Consider the following 21,185-nt stretch of genomic DNA (forward strand, 5'->3'; position numbering starts at 1 on the left):
GATGCCCTCTTTCACCTTCCCTCTGCCTAGACCACCCTTCTCTGCCTCTCCACATGCCTAACCCTGTGCATCCTTTAAGGCATATATTAACTGCCACCCCACTTACACAGCCTCCCCTGACACCTGTCCTCAGCAACAAGCTGCATCTCCTCACACACCCCTACCCCCCAGCTTCCGTTTGTGCTTCTTATGACACTTTGTACCATTGAGAGCAGTTCTCTCTCCTACTAGGCAACTAGGCAGGGAGAGCCTCACAGGAAAGGGACCAGGCCTCATTCGGGAGAGTATTATCCAGAGAAGTCACTCAGTAAACATTTGTCGGAAGAATAAAATGCACTGGTCCCTGCTCACAAGTTTTATAAAGTCACAACTAAAGCTGTGATTTGGCAACGGACTTAGAGACACGGACCCCCTGTTGACCTCACTGGTCTAAGCTGGTAGTAAGCCGAACAGTACCTCCAGAGCACTTTTCACAGTGGTTGATAAATAAGGCGATTTTGCAGGAGGAAAGATTTCAGAAAGAAACGTTCTTCCTTTCTGTGTGCAACATGTCACCTCACCTTCTGCCTATTTGCCTTGCTTGCAGTAGGTTCCAGATCCGTGTCTTCATCTGAGGCCACACTGTCATAGTCCGGCTGGTCATTGTCTTGACTCTCGACACTGTGCTGGTTACTGATTGTTTTCAGTATGAGCTCCACGTTGTCTATCAACAGAAACAAACAACTTTTCTTCAGGCCTAAAAAAACTTTTATCCCCAAAATCCACTGGGAGGATTTTTGGGTTTAGCCATTTAAAGACTAAAAGAAAATGACAGAAATAGCAATGTTATATTCACACCAAAACAGGAATCACAGAGGTTATCAACCAGAAAGGGCCTTACTATCAACTGCATGGAGGTATTTAAGCATCCCTGCAGGCCACTTAGCAAATGTGCGCAAATTAATTAGGTGGTTTAGGAAAGTGCTGCTCAGATTGAGAAGGCAGGCTCCCAAGTTTCTCATTATTCCAGGAGACAGAGCACAGAGCTTAGTTCCAACTCATGGAAATAACACTGTAACTACTATAAGATTAACTGTGATTCTATTCTAATTGTAACTTGTTTACAAGGTAATGACATGGAAAAGAAACTGTTAAAATGGAGCCTAGTGAACTTGGTGCTCAAAGAACAGGCTCCTGGCATTTAGTCAGCTGACTGCCAGAGAGGAGAAAACAACTCAGTGGACACACATACCCATGCCAGGAAGGTATGGCCTACAGGGGAGCAGGGATGATTCCACAGGCTCTAACACGCTTTGAATAAAACATTTCACAAATTATCCAAGCCTCTCCAACTTCTCTCAGTCAACTCAAGCTGACCTCTGATTTCCAGTGTTATTTCTGGTTTGTATCTGGGTGACAAATTATGGTTACTCAAAAGGAATTTTAAGTTTTCAAATTAATATTTAAAATATATGTATCATCTGACTACAGAAATAATACTCCGTGCCGGGGTGCCTGGGTCGCTCAGTCAGTTGAGCGTCTGACTCCTAATTTCAGCTCAGGTCATGATCCCATGGTCCTGCGTTGGGCTCTGTGCTGAGTGTGGAGCCTGCTTAGGATTCTCTCTGTCTCTCTCTTTCTCTCTCGCTCTCTCTCTCCCCACCCCCTTACCCCTCTACCCCACTCACTCTAGCTAAAAATACATATAATAATAATAATAATAATAATAATAATAATAGAAAAGAAGCAATACTCCATATAGAATAATGGTAATCACTCCTAGCTATTGATCTATGTTGGTCTATACCCTTCCAGAGTTTTCCCTAAACATATACATATAAAGAGCCAATTTCATCAATAGCAGTTGGTATGGTATAGAAAGTTGTTGTGAAGACTAAATTAGCAAATCCTGAACCAGTGACCATCGTTTCTGTGGAAACACAGGGTTGGGTTCCTGCCAGCCTCTGGTCACATCATTTCTGTCAACCAATCAATATAGAACCTTACTTATGTGTGTTTCTGTTTAAAGGCACCTTTAGAATATATATATATATATATATATATATATATATATATATATATATATATATATATATTTTTTTTTTTTTTTTTTTTTTTTTTTTACAAGCGCCTGGGTGGCTCAGTGAGTTAACCATCTGACTTTGGCTCAGGTTATGATCTCACAGTTTGTGAGTTTGAGCACCACATCGGCTCTGCGGTCAGCGTAAAGCCCGCTTCAGCTCCTCTGCCCTCGTCCCTCCCCCACCTCACTTATGCTCTTTCTCTCTCTCTCCCTAAAATAAATAAACATTGAATATATACATATGTGTTTATTTATATTTATGTTTAATATAATATATATTTATATTTAATGTTTATTTATTTATTTTGAGAGAGAGAGAGCACGCACATGCAGAGGGGCAGAGAGAGGGAGACTGAGAGAATCCCAAGCAGGCTCTGTGCTGTCAGCTTAAAGCCCAATGTGGGGCTCAAATTCATGAACCATGAGATCATGACCTGAGCCAAAATCAAGAGTCAGACACTTAAACTGAGACTGAGCTACTGAGGTGCCCCTAAAAACACCTTAAAAATTTTTTTTGTTTTTTTGTTTTTTTTTTTTAATTTTTTTTTTTAACATTTATTTATTTTTGAGACAGAGAGAGACAGAGCATGAACGGGGGAGGGTCAGAGAGAGAGGGAGACACAGAATCTGAAACGGGCTCCAGGCTCTGAGCAGTCAGCACAGAGCCCGATGCGGGGCTCGAACTCACATACCGCGAGATCGTGACCTGAGCCGAAGTCGGACACTTAACCAACTGAGCCACCCAGGCGCCCCAAATTTTTTTTGTTTTTAATGTTTATTTTTGAGAGAGAGAGGGAGAGGGAGGAACAGAGAAGAGACACACAGAATCCAAAGCAGGCTCCAGGCTCTGAGCTGTCAGCACAGCCTGACGTGGGGCTTGAACTCATGAACCGTGAGATCATGACCTGCAGAGCCGAAGTCGGACACTTAACCAACTGAGCCACCCAGGCGCCCCATAAAAACACCTTTAATATACATTGTCGATTCATTAACATTGAACTGACAGCGAACAGCACTATCCAATTCATGTGTGAACGAATCTTATCTCACACAGGTATTTTCTCCATAAGGCACATCACAGCCTCCTTGTGCTTAGGAGCCCCAGAGAGCACTTGAGTACAATGCCGCGGGCCCATTTTAAGCAGCAAAATCATCAACAAAAGGCACAGAAATGTAAAAATGTGGTACTAAGTAGACCTAAAAAGGACACTTATTAACAATATGAGAATTGAGACAAAAAGGCAGAGCACGACCTAGTTCGGTTTCAGCTGGGAATGTGTGTTTTGGGTGACTCAAATATTTTGCCACTCTGCACATGTCCACGAGTTTCCATGGGGAGTACTGATGTTGAGGTTACAGATAAATTTCAGTTAACAGATGAATTTGCAAATATGGGATCTGCAAATAACGACGGCTGATTATGTATTTACACAGTACTTCCATGTGATATATTCACTTGCACATATGTATGTGTATAAATGGTCTCCTTACAAAACTGCGATTACACTAAACCTTTTTTAGAAAAACTGATTTATTACTTTATATCACTCTATATTCTTTGGGGAAAAAAAAGGTTGCACTACTCAAATATATTCAAATTCTCACTGCTTACCTGTTGCAAACTGTTACCTGTTTCTAATGTTTTCAGTGTTACATATATGTGTAACATCTTTCATTATTTACCCTCAAGTTAGCTAGAAATGGAACCACCAAATCAAAGAGTATGTACATTTTGACATTTCAAATTTACATAAGGACCTTTATCACTACACCTTTGCCAAAATTTAGTAAATTTCCTTAGAATCTGCTTATTCCTGTTGAACTAGTAAAATCAAAAACTGATGTCAGTTGATGATTACTGTCTTTGGGGAATACTATGCTAACTGAAAACTTAATTTTTATAGTCTGTACTTCTTCCGTTTAAATGCTTTAATAATAGGGGCACCTGGGTGGCTGAGTCAGTTAAGCATCTGACTTTGGCTCAGGTCATGATCTCCCGGTTCGTGGGCTTGAGCCCTGTGTCAGGTTCTGTGCTGACAGAGCCTAGAGCCTGCTTCGGATTCTATGTCTCCCTCTCTCTCTGCCCCTCCCCCACTCACGCTCTGTCTCTCTTTCTCTCTCTCTCTCTAAAATATAAACATTAAAAAAATTTAAATGCTTTATAATAAAAAACATATTCTACGGGCACCTTGGGGGCTCAGTCAGTTGAGTCTACTCTTGATCTCGGCTCAGGTCATGATCTCACAGTTCAGTTCGTGGGATTGAGCCCCACATCAGGCGGGCTCTGTACTGACAGCATTGAACGTGCTTGGGATTCTCTCTCCCCTTCTCTCTCTGCCCCCACCCCCCCACTTGTGTGCACACACCTTCTCTCTCTCTCAAAATAAGTAAACTTAGGAAAAAATGTACTATATATAATTAGAAAAAAACCAGTAAGTATAGAGTAACGGGAGATGGGGAAAAGTGTGTTCCTAAGCACAGACTCAGGACGCTGAGCTACTGAACTAGGTGCAACAGGGCACCTTGGAAATGGGGCTTGGTGCTCTCTACAATTTTAAACCACAACAATTCTTACTGAAGACATCTAAAGTTTATAGTAACAAGTTTTAATTATTTAGAACTCAGTTTTGTATGTAAGCAACAGCAGGTAAACTGTAATATCAATTAAGAGGGTTGATTTTCTTATGCCCTTTAATAAGATCTAAGTCAGACTTTTGGGTTAATTTCAGAACGCATTGTTTGTTTTTTTTAACTGGGAGGAGTTGGGGGGGTTTCCAGTAAGGACTGGAAAACCTGACAGACAAATTCTAAAAGAGCTGTAACACTCCGGACGCAATTCTATAGGAAGATAGGTGATCTAAGAGGAAGAAACATATAAGGTAAATTTGAATAGCAGTTAGTAACACTGAAATATTTATCATTCATCAGGGCTCAAAAAAGGTAAACTTTTCATTATGACTGCTTTAATTAGTTTGTCATTTTAAACTTAACACGTGTGTCAAGTTTAGAAGACCAAAGAAGCAAACATTTAGTGGTTTGAAACAGTTACCTTTTGAACCAGAAAGAGGACTGCCTTGCTGTCTCCTCTTGGCATCACTGAGAATGTCGATGACCAGTGTGGCAAACTCATGGGCGTTAAACCGAGCTAGTTTCTGTCTGCCCTGAGTGAGAAAATAATTGGAAATATTTCCATATGTGAAAACATATGCATCAATATTCACATAAAACCAGTTACACTATCGTCAGATTTCAGCAGACTTCCAAACATGATCAAAGTACCACCGCAGGTTAATGGAGTCACACATCAATGTTTTCCTTGCAAATAGTCTAGAACCATCTACATAAGAGAACTAGATACCATTTAAATTCTCACAGTGCACATTTCTGAAAAAAAAACGTTTCTACCTGATGCTTTTTTCCATTACAATTCAATTTTAGAGTAGACCCAATAATGAAAAATTTGGAAGAAAATTGTAAAATTTCAAGATAAAGTTAAAAATGTTGGGAACTGCCATTGCCATTAATCAATAAACATTAAAAACCCTTCCCAATTTACTCAACTTTTCTCCTCATTATGGGTGCTTAGGCTGTTTTGAATGCTCTATTATTTTATACAGTGCTTTGAAGAAAATCACTGTGCATAATTCTTTGTATTTTTATTTTACTGGCATATATTCCCAACTAAAGATTTCTGGTGTGAAAGGATGGACTTAATTTTGAGGCTTTTAAAATCAGTTAACAAACTGACTTTCTGAAGTCTACAGCAACATAAACTCTTACCTACAGCATCAGAAAGCCCATTTCACCATACCCCTACCAGCTTCAAGTATCCTTTATTACATTCTTTATTAATTGGGTTGATGAAATTTTCATTAATGCCTTTTCATTAATGCTTTCTTGGATCACTAATAAGGTTAAACATTTCTTCACATTTGTAAGCCATTTATATTTCCTCCGTGAATTGTTTCATATTCTTTGACAGGCTTCTGTTTACATGTTTTGCTTTTCTTACCAGTTTCTTGAGTTTTCTGTGTGCGCGTTTGTGTGTATATATATAAAGGACAGTTAACATTTTAATCAAACAAAAATGTAAAATACCTGTCCTGGGAAAATGAAATACCATGTTATCAGCCATTCTCCAAATAACACTACCAGTTTCTTCTCAGATTCGGCCACTTGCCTGATTCCGTGTTGAAGAGTACTCAGGATTGACCGGAAGGAAGGGGACGACAGTTGTCTCGGTTACCAGGGTGCTGTGGTTTTGCGTGGCAAGCCAGACTAGCCAGAGGAAAGAGCCAGAGATAGAATCTTATCACCATGGGTGCGCCACCGCCCCTCTGACAGCCGCGGCTCCCATGTCATGAGGGAGACTCGGGGAAGCACACTCCGAAACCAACATACACAAAAGTAAATGTCGACACACGCATCATCAGGACAGGAGAAATCAGGCAAGTAAAACACTGAGGTGGGCAGCTTGTCACTGCCCACTGACAAGAGAAGCTTATTAGAAAAAGCCACGTGTTCAGTCACCTGCATCAGTCTCTCGCCTGTCAACTTCATCGTACACATCCATGGCAAGTTCTTCAAACAAATGATTACTTAGCTGCAAGTAAAAAAATATCAGGAACACAAGGCACAAGGATTAACACTAGCAGAATGAGTGGGCATTGTGACTTATTCACCCTTTGATCTCCAATGTCTTATCCAAAGCCAGTGCTTAGTAAAATACCGACTGTTAAACAGACAATAACATTTCCAGAACAGTACAGCTCCTCTAGAAATTTCTGCCTCCCACAGCAGCCTCACTCCTTTGTAATACGTAGACAGGGGTGTGCTATGAAGGAGTAAGAGGCATCTGAAGTGCACAATCTCAAAAGTGATGTCGCATGACATCACCCTTTAAAGCCCCCCTCTTCTGCTCGTGAGCAACTGCCAGTGCCTCTGAATATAAAGAATCCTAAACCCTTGATGGGATCGAGACGCCAAAACATGCCATTCTGAAAAGATAAAACATGCCACCGCACAAGCTACCACCCAGACTTCGGCAAGTCTCTGCTGTATTCTTCAGTAAGCAGGCTTCCAATCCCCCAAACCAAGTGTCCCCAGCAAAAAACACCTGTCTATACTCAGTACATTGTGCAGTGTTGGCCAACAAAACAATCTCCACACTGCCTGGAACGCCTGCCTGGCGGCCACTGGGATAGAAAAGACACTCAGGGTCTTCCTCAAGCCACCTGAGGCTAAGCGTCCACCAGGTGGCTCTAGTTCTCTGCACTTTTCCCCTCATAAAAAACACCCAGATGTTTGGTGGCGGTCACTTTTTAGTTGACACTGAATGTCTTTTATTCCTGACCGTACTCCTTACGTCCACCCACAGTACCTGGCACAGAGATGGGGCCCAGGAAATATCCAGCACACGCTGACCAGAAGGTATTTTATGTGGCAATTTAAAATGCTGGCTACACAGACCTTGTGAGAGCTTGCTAAAATGAATACAATTGCTGGATGAAAGCAGCAGGATATAAAATCCTATAATTATGATGGAGTTTCCATTAAATAAAAAATGATAGGCATATGAAACGAGAATTAGAAGAAACATATCAAAATACTGTGCCTGAATCCGTTAAGAATACAGTGAATGAAAAGGATTCCCCTTGTCCATTTTCCAAATTTTCTCTAGTGTGGTTAACTTATATTTGTAATTGAAAATAAGCTCTGATAGCGTTTTGCTGGATAAGATGACGAGCGACTGGAGACCTAAACTTGTATCACAAATATCGGTCTCTTTCCAATAAGGGGCTACAAGCTAAGATTATTATTACTGACAGTAACTACAACAGCAATACTGAGGGCTCACACCTCAGGTACTGTGCTACTGTTATCATATTAATACTCATGACACTTCTGTGCAGATAGGAACTATGATCATCCCACTCTACAGACAAGGAAATTGAGGCCCAGAAATTAGCAGCTTGCCTAAAGTCACAAAGCCAGCAAGTAATGGACCTGAGATCCAAGTTTAAGTCTCTCCAAATGTTAACGCTTAACTAGTTCAAGAAACACATTAGTCTAATTATATTTTTCTCAGTTTCTTATCAGGGAGGGAGATACTGTGGGACAACCACTGAAGTGGCACTGCTCAAGCTGTCCCTTGTGAGGAGACCACTGGGTGGGGTCAATAGGTATTGACAGCAGCCTGTCTCACTGAGCAGTTCAGATCTGCAGCCACTGATGGATCGTAAGTCCTCTTTCCAGGAGAGGACACCACAGCGCAGAAAGGCTAAGGAGCTTGTCAGAGATGAGCTCTCTAACTGACCAGTCTGACCACAGCCCAGGTTCTTGGGATCTGTACTCAACTTTGTTCCACATATTTGTCTAGTGCCTGCCACATGCTAGAGATATTACAGACATAACCCCACCTTTATGCGGTTTTCAGTCTAGCAAATGTAGGTTAGTTAAGGGAGCCTGAGTATTATCTATAATGTCTGAATTATTTAAAATAAAAATTGGCTTATATACTCTTAAGTAATTAAAATGAAATCACAGACTATTTGGTGCTATCTGATTCCAAAGGTTATCATCTTAATCATCCTACCATATGACCGCCTTAATTTAAGAAAGGTGATAAAAACACACAGACACACAAAACCACAGATACAGAACACAGAGACACCAGATTGCATAAAATACATTTATTTCATATCACAAATACTAGTAACGATAGACTCACTTGTATGTCATATTCAGTACTTAGTATTATTTGGAGCGCTAGTGAAGAGGAACGAGGAGAAAGTCCTACATTAGGGGAGAGGTGCAGCTTCAGAGTCAGGCTTGGGGAAACTTCCACCTATACTGTCAAGGTGGTCAGATTTCAGTTACTTGAACGACAAAAGGGCGGGAAGCTGGGGAAGGAGAAGACTGCAGAAAGACAGGATTCCCGAGAGAGGACCTGAAGGTGGCCTTAGAGAGTGTAAACCCAAAAAGAAACAAACACCTGCGCTTGCACACATGTGTGCATGCACACACACGCACAAACACACACATGCATGTGCGCAGGCACGCAGTGGGAATCAGATGGAAAGCAGGGCAAAAACTGAATGGTGAGAACTGGATGACACTCTTTGAGGTGAAGAAAAGAAGTTAGGAATCTTGGTTCAGATCCAGAGGGCTGTGAGGACAGCCAGAGGCGGGAAATCTGGTGGTTACAGTGGTTGGGGTTACAGTGGTTACAGTACCCTGGTGAGGCTTCAACTGGGGGGGCCCCAACAAAGGGAAAGCGCTCCCAGAGAAGCTGGCTGGTCAGGGTCCTGACTAGGGCTGAGGTGGGCAGGCTGGAAAGAAGTATGCAGACCGAAGGGAGCTGGGTGAGCTCTGAGTGCACACCCAGGGCAGGACCACCAGCCCTCGACAGCATGCACTTACAAAGCTCTGATGAATGAAGCGGGCTAAGCAAGACCATGATACTGGCGGCTGGACCCAGATGGCAGCAGGTGGAGCTGCGGTACTCACCATTCCAGTACCAAATTGTGCCATTCCCTAGTGTGCTATAAGGCTACCGGAAGGAATCCTACGAAGTGTGTCCCACTTACTGTTTTACAGGGAGAGAAACTAAGGAACTCTTATGAAAAGAAACAGCTTCCTAATGTCAAAGGCACAGTCTTCACTTTGAAAACGACAGAGAAAAACGCCATTACTCGAAGCAGAGCCAATAAATTGGATCTACTAAACTTAATAGTACTTCCCATCTTCTTCTCTACATACTCAGTGCTCTGCTTCTGATTTAACAACATCTGAGAGTATGAAAAGTCATCTGATGTAACAGGTAACGGGCTAAGGATAGGAATTAGCAGGATGCATGAACTGAACTCCACACTGAACTTCACTAGGAAACAGAGATACTCACAGATTGAAGCTTCTTCTTAGCAGCTTTTGCCAATTCAGACAAATCCAGGCTGCTAAGAAAATGTACAAAACTAATAAGCACATAAATAAAAACCATTTTTGTGAGCTTGGCAGAAGATTAAGATAGTCAAGGCATCAAGACATTAATTACAGTTCATGGACATGGTCAGAAACAAAAATTCTACAGCCCATTAGAGTTAGTGAGAAAACTCTGAACACAAAAACTTGTAACTCCTTTTAGAAATATCATGCTCAGGTAACATAGTAAAGGGAAAAATAATCACCAGATAACTAAAAGACAAAAACTACTGCCAGGCTAGTCGCCAACCCCTTTATGTGAGAAGTCACAATTCTTAAAGTATTAAAAAAAAAAAAAAAAAAAAAAAGGCACGACAGAAGGAAATACGAAAAGGGCAGAATGAGAAAAACCAGAAGGGCAAGATTACATCTAGAACAGCAGCTAATCATTTCATAAACTCTTGACAGTATTTGTGCAAAGGTAATTGGTTAAATAAGAATTTCAAGTTCATTCCTGCAGCTGTGAACTCATCTAACCTCACAGACCAGGGGTAGGCAGATTATAGCCCATTTTTTTGTTTGGTTCCTGAGCTAAATGTTTTTACATTCTTACATGGTTTGGGAAAAAAAATCCCAAAACAAAAGAAAAATATTTCATAATGTGAAGAATTCTATGAAATCCACATTTCAGTGTCCAGAAATAAAATCTTCTTGCAACTGATATGCCCTTCATTTACATAACATTCACGGATGCGTGCATCTACAATTGGCAGAATAGTTGTGACAGAGGCTGTGTGGCCCACAAAGCCTAAAATATTTATTATTCAGCCCTTAAAAATTTTGTCAGTCATGGTTATAGACAAAGAATATCTTCTATTACAATACAGAAATATTCTGAGATATCATCTATAGACACAATACACTGTCCCAACTGGCTAAAATTGGGACATCCCTAACTCCAATTTTCTTACTAGTAAATTTGTTACGTGTACTCTTTCAAGCTTAAGTTTTACATGGTGGTTTACTTACAGCCGTCTTATTTCCAAATTGTATAGCCATAAAAGAGAAAAATGTATGGGCTTTGTTAAATACAAAATATAATACACTTAAACACTATACAACCAAGGAAATAACAGTGACAGATAAAATTGATTGGTATTTCAACAGCCTTACCTGTCTGCCATTTGAGGTATTATAAAGTGCTGTCCATTTTTGTGATCTGAAAGAGAAATCAAGCCAAAGTTTTGGTCATACAAACACTGATAGGATCTATAAAGGAACACCATAATTATTTTTTCAATTTACATTTTGCAATTAGCATTTTCTCATAATTAGGAATTATGTGGGAGGGGCAGAGGTTGCCAGTTTGGCTACAAACTCCCTAAGGCCTGGCCAGTAGCAAGAATCATAGTCCCATTTTCAACCGATACAAAGGTCCAGACACCATTAGGCAGAAAGGTTATGTTCACGTTAATCCTACACTTCATCCATCCCCAGTATAACTGATGACCTTTAGTTATGGACAGAACTTGTGGGGAGCTGAATTAGCTCAGAGCAAGCTTCCATCAGCTCTCCATGTGGGATGGGGGAGCACCCTTGGGGTCTTGTGGCTCACCTTCAAATTAATCAACTAGCATAAAACCGTCAGGGCTGAGGCAGGCGGTCTTGGCAGATCCAGGCAGGGCTTAATGACCTAGTCCTCACCTAGCTTTTGGAGGGCACTGATCACATGCCAATGAATAAAAAGCCATTCTATGCATTCACATATAGGTTTTTGTGTAACTATCAGTCTTTATTTCTCTTGGATAAATAGCTAGCAGTGGGACTGCTAGGTTGTGGAGGTATTAGGTCAATGTGTGCACAACTTGGTAAGAAACTGCTAGACTTTTTGACAGAGTAGCTCTATCATTTTGTTTTCCAACCAGCAGTGTATGAGAGTTACAGTTGCTTCACATCTTCCCATTCAGATTGCCAGTTTCTTAGGGGTTTTTAAATTTCAGTCATTCCAAAAGGCGTGTAGCGGTACCTCACTGTGCTTTTAATTTGCATTTCCCTAATGGCTGATGATGCCGAGCGCCTCACTTCATGTGCTCATTTGTCATCTGGATATGGTCTTTGCCCGGTTTTTATCGGGCTGTTTGTTTTCTTATATTTGAATTTTATATATTTAGGTATAAATATTCTGGATCCAAGTTCTTTGTTGGACATGTGATTTCCTAGTATTTTCTCCCAGGCTGTGGCTTGTTTTTCACTCTCTTAATTACAGTTTTTGCAGAGCAAAAGCTTTCAATTTTGACAAAGTCCAATTCATCAGTATTTTCTTTTATGGATTGTGCTTTTATGTTACATCTAAACACTTCACCTAATCCAAGATCACAGATTTTCTTCTAGACATTTTATAGTTTTACATTTAGATCTATGATCTATTTTTAGTTTTTATGCCAGTGTGGGAGGTACTGAAGTTTCTACTTCTGCACATGGATGTCCAGTTGCTCCAACACTGAAAAGACTATCTTCCTCCACTGAATTGCCTTTGCAACTATCCAAAATCAACTGAACATATTTGTGTGTCTACTCCTGGATGCTGTCTACTGTTTCAAAGACTTGTATGTCTGTCTCTTCACCGTCTGAGTACAGCAAAACTTGACGGCAAGAGTTAAAATTGGATGGTGTGATTCTGCCCACATTCTCCTTCTTTTGCAAAATGGTCTCTTGGCTATTCTAGTTCCTCTGCCTTTCCATGTAAATTTTAGAATCAGCACATCCAAGTATGCAAGAAAATCCTTGAATTACACTAACTTTACAAACTAATTTGCAGAGAAACGACGTTAACTCTATTGAGTGTTCCAACCCATGAACAGTTCTCTTTCCACTTATTCAGGTCTTCCTGGATTGCTTTCAGCATTTGGTAGTTTTCAGCATGCAGATCCCACAAATATTTTGCCAGATTTCTACCTAAGCTTCCAATGTGGAGCTATTATAAATGTTACTGTTTTTCTAGGTTCAGTCTCCAATTACCCAATGCTAATCTACAGAAGTATGATTGATTTTTGATTGCTTCCCTTGTATTCATTCTGCAACCTTGCTAAACTCACTTATTTGTTCTAAGAACTGTAGATTCCTTGGGATTTTCAACATAGAAACCATCTCATTTATGATGAATTGTATCTGTTTCATTCCAATCTATATGCCTTTTGTTTTTCTTGTCTTATGGCACTGGTTAGGACTTCCAGAGCAATGTTGAATAAGAGTGGTAAGAGTAGACATCTTGGCCTTGTTTCTGATAGTCAAGCAAAAACATTCAATCTTTCATCATTAAGGAAGATGTTAGCTGTGGGTCTCTACTGATACTCTTTATCAGGTTAAGGAAGTCCTTTCTATTCTAAGTTTGCTCTTTTCTTATCATGAAAGAATGTTGAATTCTGTTACATATTTTTCTGCATCAACTGATAAGATTGATGACTTTTTTTCAGCCTGTTAATGTGATAAATCACATTAAATGATTTTCAAATATTTAATCAGTTTTGGCATTTAGAAACCTTACTTGGTTATGATATATATATATCTATATATATATATATATATAGATATATATATATAGTCGGATTTGATCTGCTAACACTTTGTTGAGGATTTTGGTGTCCATGTTCATGAGGGCTATTTTTTTGTGCTGTTTTTGCTAGGTTTGGTACCAGGGTAACGGTGGCTTCACAAAATGACTTCAGAGGTGTTTCCTACCTTTTATTTTCTAAATATCATGCAGAATTAATGTTATTTCTTCTTCAAATACTTGGTAGAATAGTTTCATTTAATGTGCAAAACCTGAAAAGTGAATTCCTAACACTTAAAAATATCTATTAAGTATCATAATTGCAAAGCTAGCAAATCACATGAGTCATCAAGCATATCTGTTGTATAGTTATTTGGCAACACCACTTCAGCTAGTTCACAGTACTTAACAGTGAAATCATCTGGGTTGGGGTTTTCTTAAATGGAAGATTTTAAAGTACAAATTCAAATTCTTTAAAATGTAAGATTATGGATTTACATGATCTCTTTCTTATTGGGTGGTGGTTAGTAGTTTGTGGTTTTCAAGGAATGGTTACTTTTTTTTAAGTTTCTTTATTTTGAGAGTGGGAGGAAGGGAGAGAGAGAGACAGTGAGTTCACATGCATGAGTGAGCAGGGAAGGGGCAGAGAAAGACACCACATTGTCAGTGCAGAGCCTGACACAGGGCTTGAGCTCACGAACTGTGAGATCATGACTTAGGCCAAAATCAAGAGTCTGACACTTAATCGACCGAGCCACCCAGGTGCCCCAGGAATTGGTTAATTTTATCTAAGTTGTCCAATTTGTGTGCATAGAGTTATTTATAATATGGGTAGACCTTTATCAATTTCATTGAAATTTTCAAAGAATCAGCTTCTGGTTTCATTAATTTCTCTCTACTGCTTTCCTTTTTCAATTTCATTGATTTCCACTCTTATCTTTATTATTTCCCACCTCCTACTTGCTTAGAGTTTATTTTACTCATCTTTTCAGATGAGTAAGCAGTAAGAAACTCATAGTTTCTTAAGGGGAAAGCTTAGGTTGAGGACCTTTCTTGTGTTCTAAAATTTTTTTTTTTTTTTTAACGTTTATTTATTTTTGAGACAGAGAGAGACAGAGCATGAATGGGGGAGGGTCAGAGAGAGGGAGACACAGAATCTGAAACAGGCTCCAGGCTCTGAGCTGTCAGCACAGAGCCCGACGCGGGGCTCGAACCCACGGACCGCGAAACCATGACCCGAGCTGAAGTCGGCTGCTCAACCCACTGAGCCACCCAGGCGCCCCATCTTGTGTTCTAATGTAAGAATTTAATACTATAAAATTTCCTCTAAGCATTGCGTTAGCAGCATCCCTTAAATTTCGGCATGTTGTACTTTCATTCATCTGAAAGTATTTTCTAATTTCCCTTAAGAGTTCCTCTTAGACTTATATTTAGAACTGTGTTGTTGGGCACCTGGATCGCTCAGTTGGTTGAGCATCTCACTCTTGATTTTGGCTCAGGTCATGATCCAAGGTGGTGGAATCGAGCCCAGCATTGGGCTCTGCACTCTGTGTGGAGGCTGCTTGGGAATTCTCTCTCCCCCTGCCCTTCTCTAACTTGTGCTTTCCCTCTCTCTAAAAAAAAAAAAAAAAAATAATAATAATAAAGAACTGTGTTGTTCATTTCTAAGCATCTGGTTATTTCCAAGTTATATTTTTATTATTTATTACTAGCTTAATTCCATTATGGTCAGAGAATATACTCTGTAGAATTTTAATTCTTTTATTTATTTTTAAGTTTATTTATTTTGAGAGTGAGTACTCACGTGAGCACGAGAATTCATTTTATTCTGAAAATGTTAGGCAGAGCATGCTACAAATGTCAACTAGATGCAGTTGGTTGACGGGTTTCAGCTTGCTATCTTTGCTGATTTTAATTAAATTAATTTATTTATTTTAAATAGGCTCCATGCCCAACATGGGACTTGAACTCATGATCCCAAGTTCAAAAGTTGCATGCTCTACCGAATGAGCCTACCAGGTGCCCCATATCTTTGCTGATTTTCTATCCACCAGTTCTGTTACTAAATGAAGACTGCTGAATGAATATCCAAGAATTGTGGATTTCTCCTTTCAGTTCTATCAAAATTTGCTTCATGGATTTTGAAACTCTGTTGCTGGGTGTATACACATTCAGAATTGTTACATCTTCTTGGTGAATTGACTGCATCACCAAGTTATGTCCCTCTCTATCCCTGCTAATTTTCCTTGCTCTCAAAGTCTACTTTGATGTTAACACAACCCCTCTAGATTTCTTTCACTTAGTGTTTGCATGGTGTATCTTTTTATACCTTTCTGCTTTTAAATTACCTCTATCATTATATTTAAAGTGGGTTTCTTGTAGATAGCATATAGTTAGAGCTTACTGTCTTAAATCCATTCTGACAATCTTATTAGCTTTTTAGTTGGTACATTTAGATCATTAACATTTAATGTAATTATTCATATGTTTGGATTTAAGTCTATGATTTTATTATTTAGTTTCTGTTTGGGCCTCAGTTTTTTGTGCCTATTTCTCCCCTTTTCTCTCTTTTCTGGATTGTTTTGAATTAAAGTATCTTTTGATAATATTTGAGTAATTTTTAACATTCAATTTTATCTCTAGATGTTTTGACTACATATCACTGTATAGTCCATTTTTAGTGACTGTGCTAGGCATTACAGTACACATAACCTTTTAGTCTACTTAGAAATAATATTTTGCCATTTTAAGATGAATGCAGAAACCTTATCTCTGTATTTCTTTTACCTGCTCCCTTTTTATGTCATAGCTATCAAATGTATCCCAGTGACATAGGCTGAAAATCCCACTAGACAATACTGTAACTTCTGCATTAAACTCACTCATATCTCAAAGAACTTAAGAGGAAAATATAATCTCTTATATTTATCCAGATATTTATCACTTCAGTTGTTCTTGTTTACTCCTGCTGAAGTTCCAGATTCCCTCTGGTATCATTTCCCTTCTACCGAAAAGACTTTCTTTAGCATTTCTGTTAGAGCAACTAGTTCTCTTACCTTCATCTTAAAATATATTTTGCCTTCGCTCTTGAAGGTTCTTTTCACTGGAAATGGAATTCTGAGCTGACAGTTCTTTTCTTTTTTTCAGTACTTGTCTCCATGGTTTCCAATTAAAATCCATAGTTATTCAAATAACTGTCCTTTTATATGTTATATGTCAGTTTTTTTCCTTGGCTGCTTTCAAATGTTTTGTCTTTAGTTTTCAGCAGTTTGATTTTGATGTGTCGGAATGAGGATTTCATTGAGTTTATCCTGTTTGGGATTCTCTGAGCTTTCTTGAATCTGCAAGTCTGTCTTTTGCCAAATTTAGAGTTGTTGTGAACCCACGTTTCTTCAATATTTTTTCTGCACCATGCTTTCTGATCTCTTTCTGGGAGTCTGAAGATAAAAACATAACTTTCTGATATTGTCCCCTACATCCCTGGGGCTCTGTGTTCAGCTTCTTTTTCCTCCCACTTTTTTATTCTCTCTGTTGCTCAAACTGGGTAATTTCTAGTGATGTATTTCAATTCATTGCGTTTTTTCTTTGCCATCTCCAATCTATTAAGCCCATCCATGAGTTTTAAAATTTTAGTTACTGTATTTTTCAGTTCAACATTTTTTTTTTTAATGTTTATTTATTTTTTAGAGAGAGAGAGATTGAGAGATGGTGTGGGCAGGGGTAGGGATTGGGGCGGAGACAGGAGAATCCCAAACAGGCTCTCCACCGCCAGAGCAGAGCCCAATGTGCGGCTCAATCTCACGACAGCAAAATCATGCTGAGCAGAACTCCAGGGGGGGATACTCAACTGACTGAGCCACCCAGGTGTCCCACAGTTCAACGTTTCTATCTGGTTCATTTTTATATCTTCTGTTTTTCTACTAAGACCTTCTATTTCTATGTGATTCAAGAACATTCACACTTACTTCTTTAACCATGATGTTCCTATTGCTTTAGACTGTGTTAATTCCAACATCTGTGTCATCTGGGGATGGCCTTTGTTGACTACATTTTCCCCTGCAAGTCTTTTGGGATTTTCCTGGTTCTTTGTATGTCAAGTAATTACGGTTGATATCCTGAACGTTTTGAATATTATATTGTGAGACTCTGAGTCTTCTTTAAATTCTATGGAGAATGTTAACATTTTTGTTTTAGCAGACAACAGACCAGGTTAGGCTCTGCCTCTGGGCCAAGTGGCAAGAGAACAGAGAGAAAAATAAAAGCAATCAGAATTCCTCTCACGCTCTTGGTCAGAGACTCAGGCAGCTGTGCTGCCATTGCTGCCATTGCTGCAGCCACAGGAGTGCTTAGGGTCTAGGGTGGGAGGAAAAGGAGGAGGAGAAAAAAAAACCCAGGGGAATCCCCCACCTCTCTGTCCTGTAGGAATCTCATTTACTGCTCCTTAGACCAGAGAGAGAAGGCTTCTTGCACCTGCTCCGCACTTCCAGGTTTCAGGCCATCTCCAAGGCCATCTCAGAAGTAAAATAGACAGGACACTCACCACTAGCTCCGTGGTACTTTGAGTTCCTAAACCACCAGCCAGAGTCCTCAGATAGCTAGTCCACGCATTTGGTCCAGGGTTTTTGATCGTATTAGCAGGAAAGAAACGGTGGGGTATGCTCACCCCATCTCACTGGGAAGTAGAACACACCAGGGGCTCTTAACTCTGTAATACAGCCAGGTTAGGGAACTGCTGTATATGTGCACGAGGATATCCTAATCAGGAACTGGCGAACTTTCTGTAAGGGACCAGACAGTAATATTTTTGGCTTTGCAGCCATATGATCTCTCTTGCAAATACTCAACCTACTCCTTTCTTTCCTTCTTTAATTACGTAATCTCTGCACTCAATGGGGAGCTGAAATTCATGACCCCAAGATCAAGAGTCACATGCTGTGCCAACTGAGCCAGCCAGGCTCCCCTCAACCTACTCAGTTCTGCTGCAGTAGTGTGAAAGCAGCTGCAGACAATATGTAAATGAATAGGCAGGGCTATCTTACAACAAAACTTTATTCAAACAAACAGGTGACAGGCTAGATTTGGCCCATAGACCATGGTTTGCTGACCCTAGTTCTACTTCATAAATAAAGTTGGCTAATGGCAAAGTTTACTTTTGACCTCTTTTCCATTCCTTTTTTTTTTTTTTTAAGTTTATTCATTTTTGACAGAGAGAGAGAGAGAGAGACAGACAGAAAGTGAGTTAGCGGGGGAGGGGCAGAGAGAGAGGGAGGCACAGAATCTGAAGCAGGCTCCAGGCTCTGAGCTGTCAGCACAGAGCCTGACACGGGGCTCAAACTCATGAACCGTGAGATCACGACCTGAGTCATAGTCAGACACCCAACCGAGCCATCCAGGTACCCATTTTCCATTCCTTTTATAGCAGAATTCTTCAAATAACTACACAAGTTACTGCTCTGCTCTTCCGATCCCAGTTCCATTGTGTGCAAGAACTATGGCGTACATTCAATTTTGGTTCAATTGTGCTGATTCTTGAAACAGTCACTCCTCTGGAGCTAAAATAAAGTCTTAAAGACTAAAATTCAAGGAGATTTGACTACCCTTATATCCTTTGCATGGAACTGAAAATGCTATAGTTATTTCAAGTAAAAATCCTTATTTATTTGTACTTTTCTTGAGGATATGTTAAAGCAGCGGTCTTGGGTAACAGCGTCCCAACTTGTTTTTCCAGAGGCTGACTGACTGAAGGTGTGGAGAGGCCACTAGCCTTTCACTCACCTGGTTTCCTGCCGCAGAGATAGAAGGCTAGTCTGTCAGTCAGCTCATACTGTATTTCTACAAGACGCTCTGCCAGCTCATGGTGCCCTCCTTGCCTGTCAAGAGAAAACAAAGTACCAGTTATATTCCTCACCAGCCACTGGCTCTAGAATAAAAAAGGACAGAGATGTCTTCCAAGACACCTGAGCAATTTACCAAATGCAACTTCTCAGAATAATCAACCTTTTGTGTGAGGTAAACTTCCAAGGTCTACTCTTATTCCCACCTCTATAAACTTTTTGTAATCTGAACTACTCCCTTTCCTTTAATTTACAAAACAGAATACTTAATAAGGAAATCATGGACTTCTGGGAGGGATGAAGAATAACTTCATCTAAGGAGGTACAACATAAAACTAATAAATGGTCTAGAGTACAGGTTCTCAAAATTGAATTAGAATGCTTTAGAAAACATACAGATATCCAGGCCCCAACCTCGGAAATTCTGAATCAGTCAGGATGGGATGAGTGTGAACATCAGTATTATGAAGAAGGTCCTTCCCCTAGAGGCTCTTGCAGCCAGTCTGACTCTGGATGAGTTCAGTAACCACTTCAAGGTCTTTAATTCAGGGAGAGACCAAAAAGAACACACAGCTCACACCTGTAACTATTTTACATCCTTAACTTCAATTTCCATAACAGAAAACATTAGGTTTGCCTTTCGTCACTTATGAAATAAGTATTTAAACTGTTTGAAATCCTTCTGGTAACACGGCACATAAATAGGTTATTACATTGAGAGACTATTATATATGCAAGGTACACATGAGGAAATTCCAATGTAAGTGATAGTACCATGTACCTAGGGCTCACTTCCTCTTAAAAGATAAAGCCTAGTTTCTGTCAGTTTCTCTTCCCACCATTCAAGACACTACAGAATATTCCTCCAACATACCACATGTTTGATTTCTGAGATACGCATCTTTTTTTTCTCATTTTTTTAAACAGCTATGAAATCAGGAAGTATGTGACAATTGATGGTACATCCATCATTATTTTTTTTAAGTTTATTTATTTATTTTAAGAGAAAGAGCAGGGGAGGAGCAGAGAGAGAATCCCAAGCAGGCTCCACGCTATCAGCACAGAGCCCAATGCAGGACTCTAACCCACAAACTGCAAGACTGTGACCTGAGCCAAACCCAAGAGTCAGATGTTTACCAACTGAGCGACTCAGGTGCCCCCATCCATCATTAAATTGTCCGAGTTTTTTCTCATTTTTTAGTGGTATATGAGATAATTATGACCCGTACAATCGGCGGAGTCTCAGATCTGATGAAATACTATATTCCTCAGTATCTCAGCTCACCCTGCTCTATCCAGTGAAGCACTTTGCTGTGCTGAACATGCCCTATCCATCCCTCCCTCCTGAACTTGACTCAGGCCTTTCTTTTTCACCTGGAATGTCTTACTTAGCTTCTCTTTCACACCCCCAAATCCAACCCATTTTTCAAAGTCCAACTAAAGAAATTTCTTAATGATTTAGGCCACAATGAAAAAACCCTATATATGCCTTTTAAGAGGAACTGTCCATTCTGGCAATGAATTCCATGTTATCTTGCTTCATTTAACTCTTTCATGCATTTCTGAATCATCTCCTCTATGAGATAATAAATTCTGGGAAGGCACAGTTTTGTCATCTCACCCATTTTATCCTCTGCAGAAAAGAGTACAATGCTTTGCAGTTAATAAAGTTAATTTGCAAGAAGAAGAAAGATAAGCCACCTTCTATCATTTAAAGGATATTCAAGACTAACTTATGGATTTGTTTATTCTTCCAGCATTTCACAGTCAAAGTTTTTAAACCAAGAAGAATTTTATAGCAAGCACTCATATGTCGGCT

At 39.8% G+C, this 21,185-nt stretch overlaps 1 protein-coding gene, 1 long non-coding RNA gene and 1 other non-coding gene across 18 annotated transcripts in view; all 3 read right to left on the minus strand.

Moving 5' to 3' along the window:
* Positions 1–21,185, minus strand: part of GIT2 (GIT ArfGAP 2) — a 52,476-nt gene that overhangs the window by 21,436 nt on the left and 9,855 nt on the right. For 12 of the 16 annotated variants that reach the window (XR_008422160.1, XM_053902124.1, XM_053902123.1 and 9 more), the window contains exons 7-13: positions 19,308–19,402; positions 11,156–11,201; positions 9,966–10,017; positions 6,593–6,665; positions 6,243–6,340; positions 5,112–5,223; positions 561–703 (exon numbers count right to left, since the gene is read on the minus strand). Coding sequence is in view for 15 of the 16 variants with exons in the window: in XM_053902124.1 (XP_053758099.1) it covers positions 561–703; positions 5,112–5,223; positions 6,243–6,340; positions 6,593–6,665; positions 9,966–10,017; positions 11,156–11,201; positions 19,308–19,402 (619 nt within the window). In the remaining variant the exon portion in view is untranslated. The remainder of the gene's footprint in view (positions 1–560; positions 704–5,111; positions 5,224–6,242; positions 6,341–6,592; positions 6,666–9,965; positions 10,018–11,155; positions 11,202–19,307; positions 19,403–21,185) is intronic. The other 4 variants (XM_019467147.2, XM_019467142.2, XM_019467151.2 and 1 more) reach the window with 3 other exon arrangements.
* LOC128777142 (U7 small nuclear RNA) lies at positions 4,828–4,889 on the minus strand. The gene has a single exon (XR_008422340.1). It is a non-coding gene; the product is annotated as a U7 small nuclear RNA (small nuclear RNA).
* On the minus strand, positions 8,740–9,959 carry LOC109277464 (uncharacterized). The gene is made up of 2 exons (XR_002085154.2): positions 9,572–9,959; positions 8,740–9,022 (listed from the first exon to the last, which is right to left on the minus strand). It is a non-coding gene; the product is annotated as an uncharacterized LOC109277464 (long non-coding RNA).

The sequence above is a fragment of the Panthera pardus genome, unplaced genomic scaffold (assembly GCF_024362965.1).
Source record: "Panthera pardus isolate Hobbes unplaced genomic scaffold, ASM2436296v1 HiC_scaffold_15, whole genome shotgun sequence".
NCBI lineage: Eukaryota > Metazoa > Chordata > Mammalia > Carnivora > Felidae > Panthera > Panthera pardus.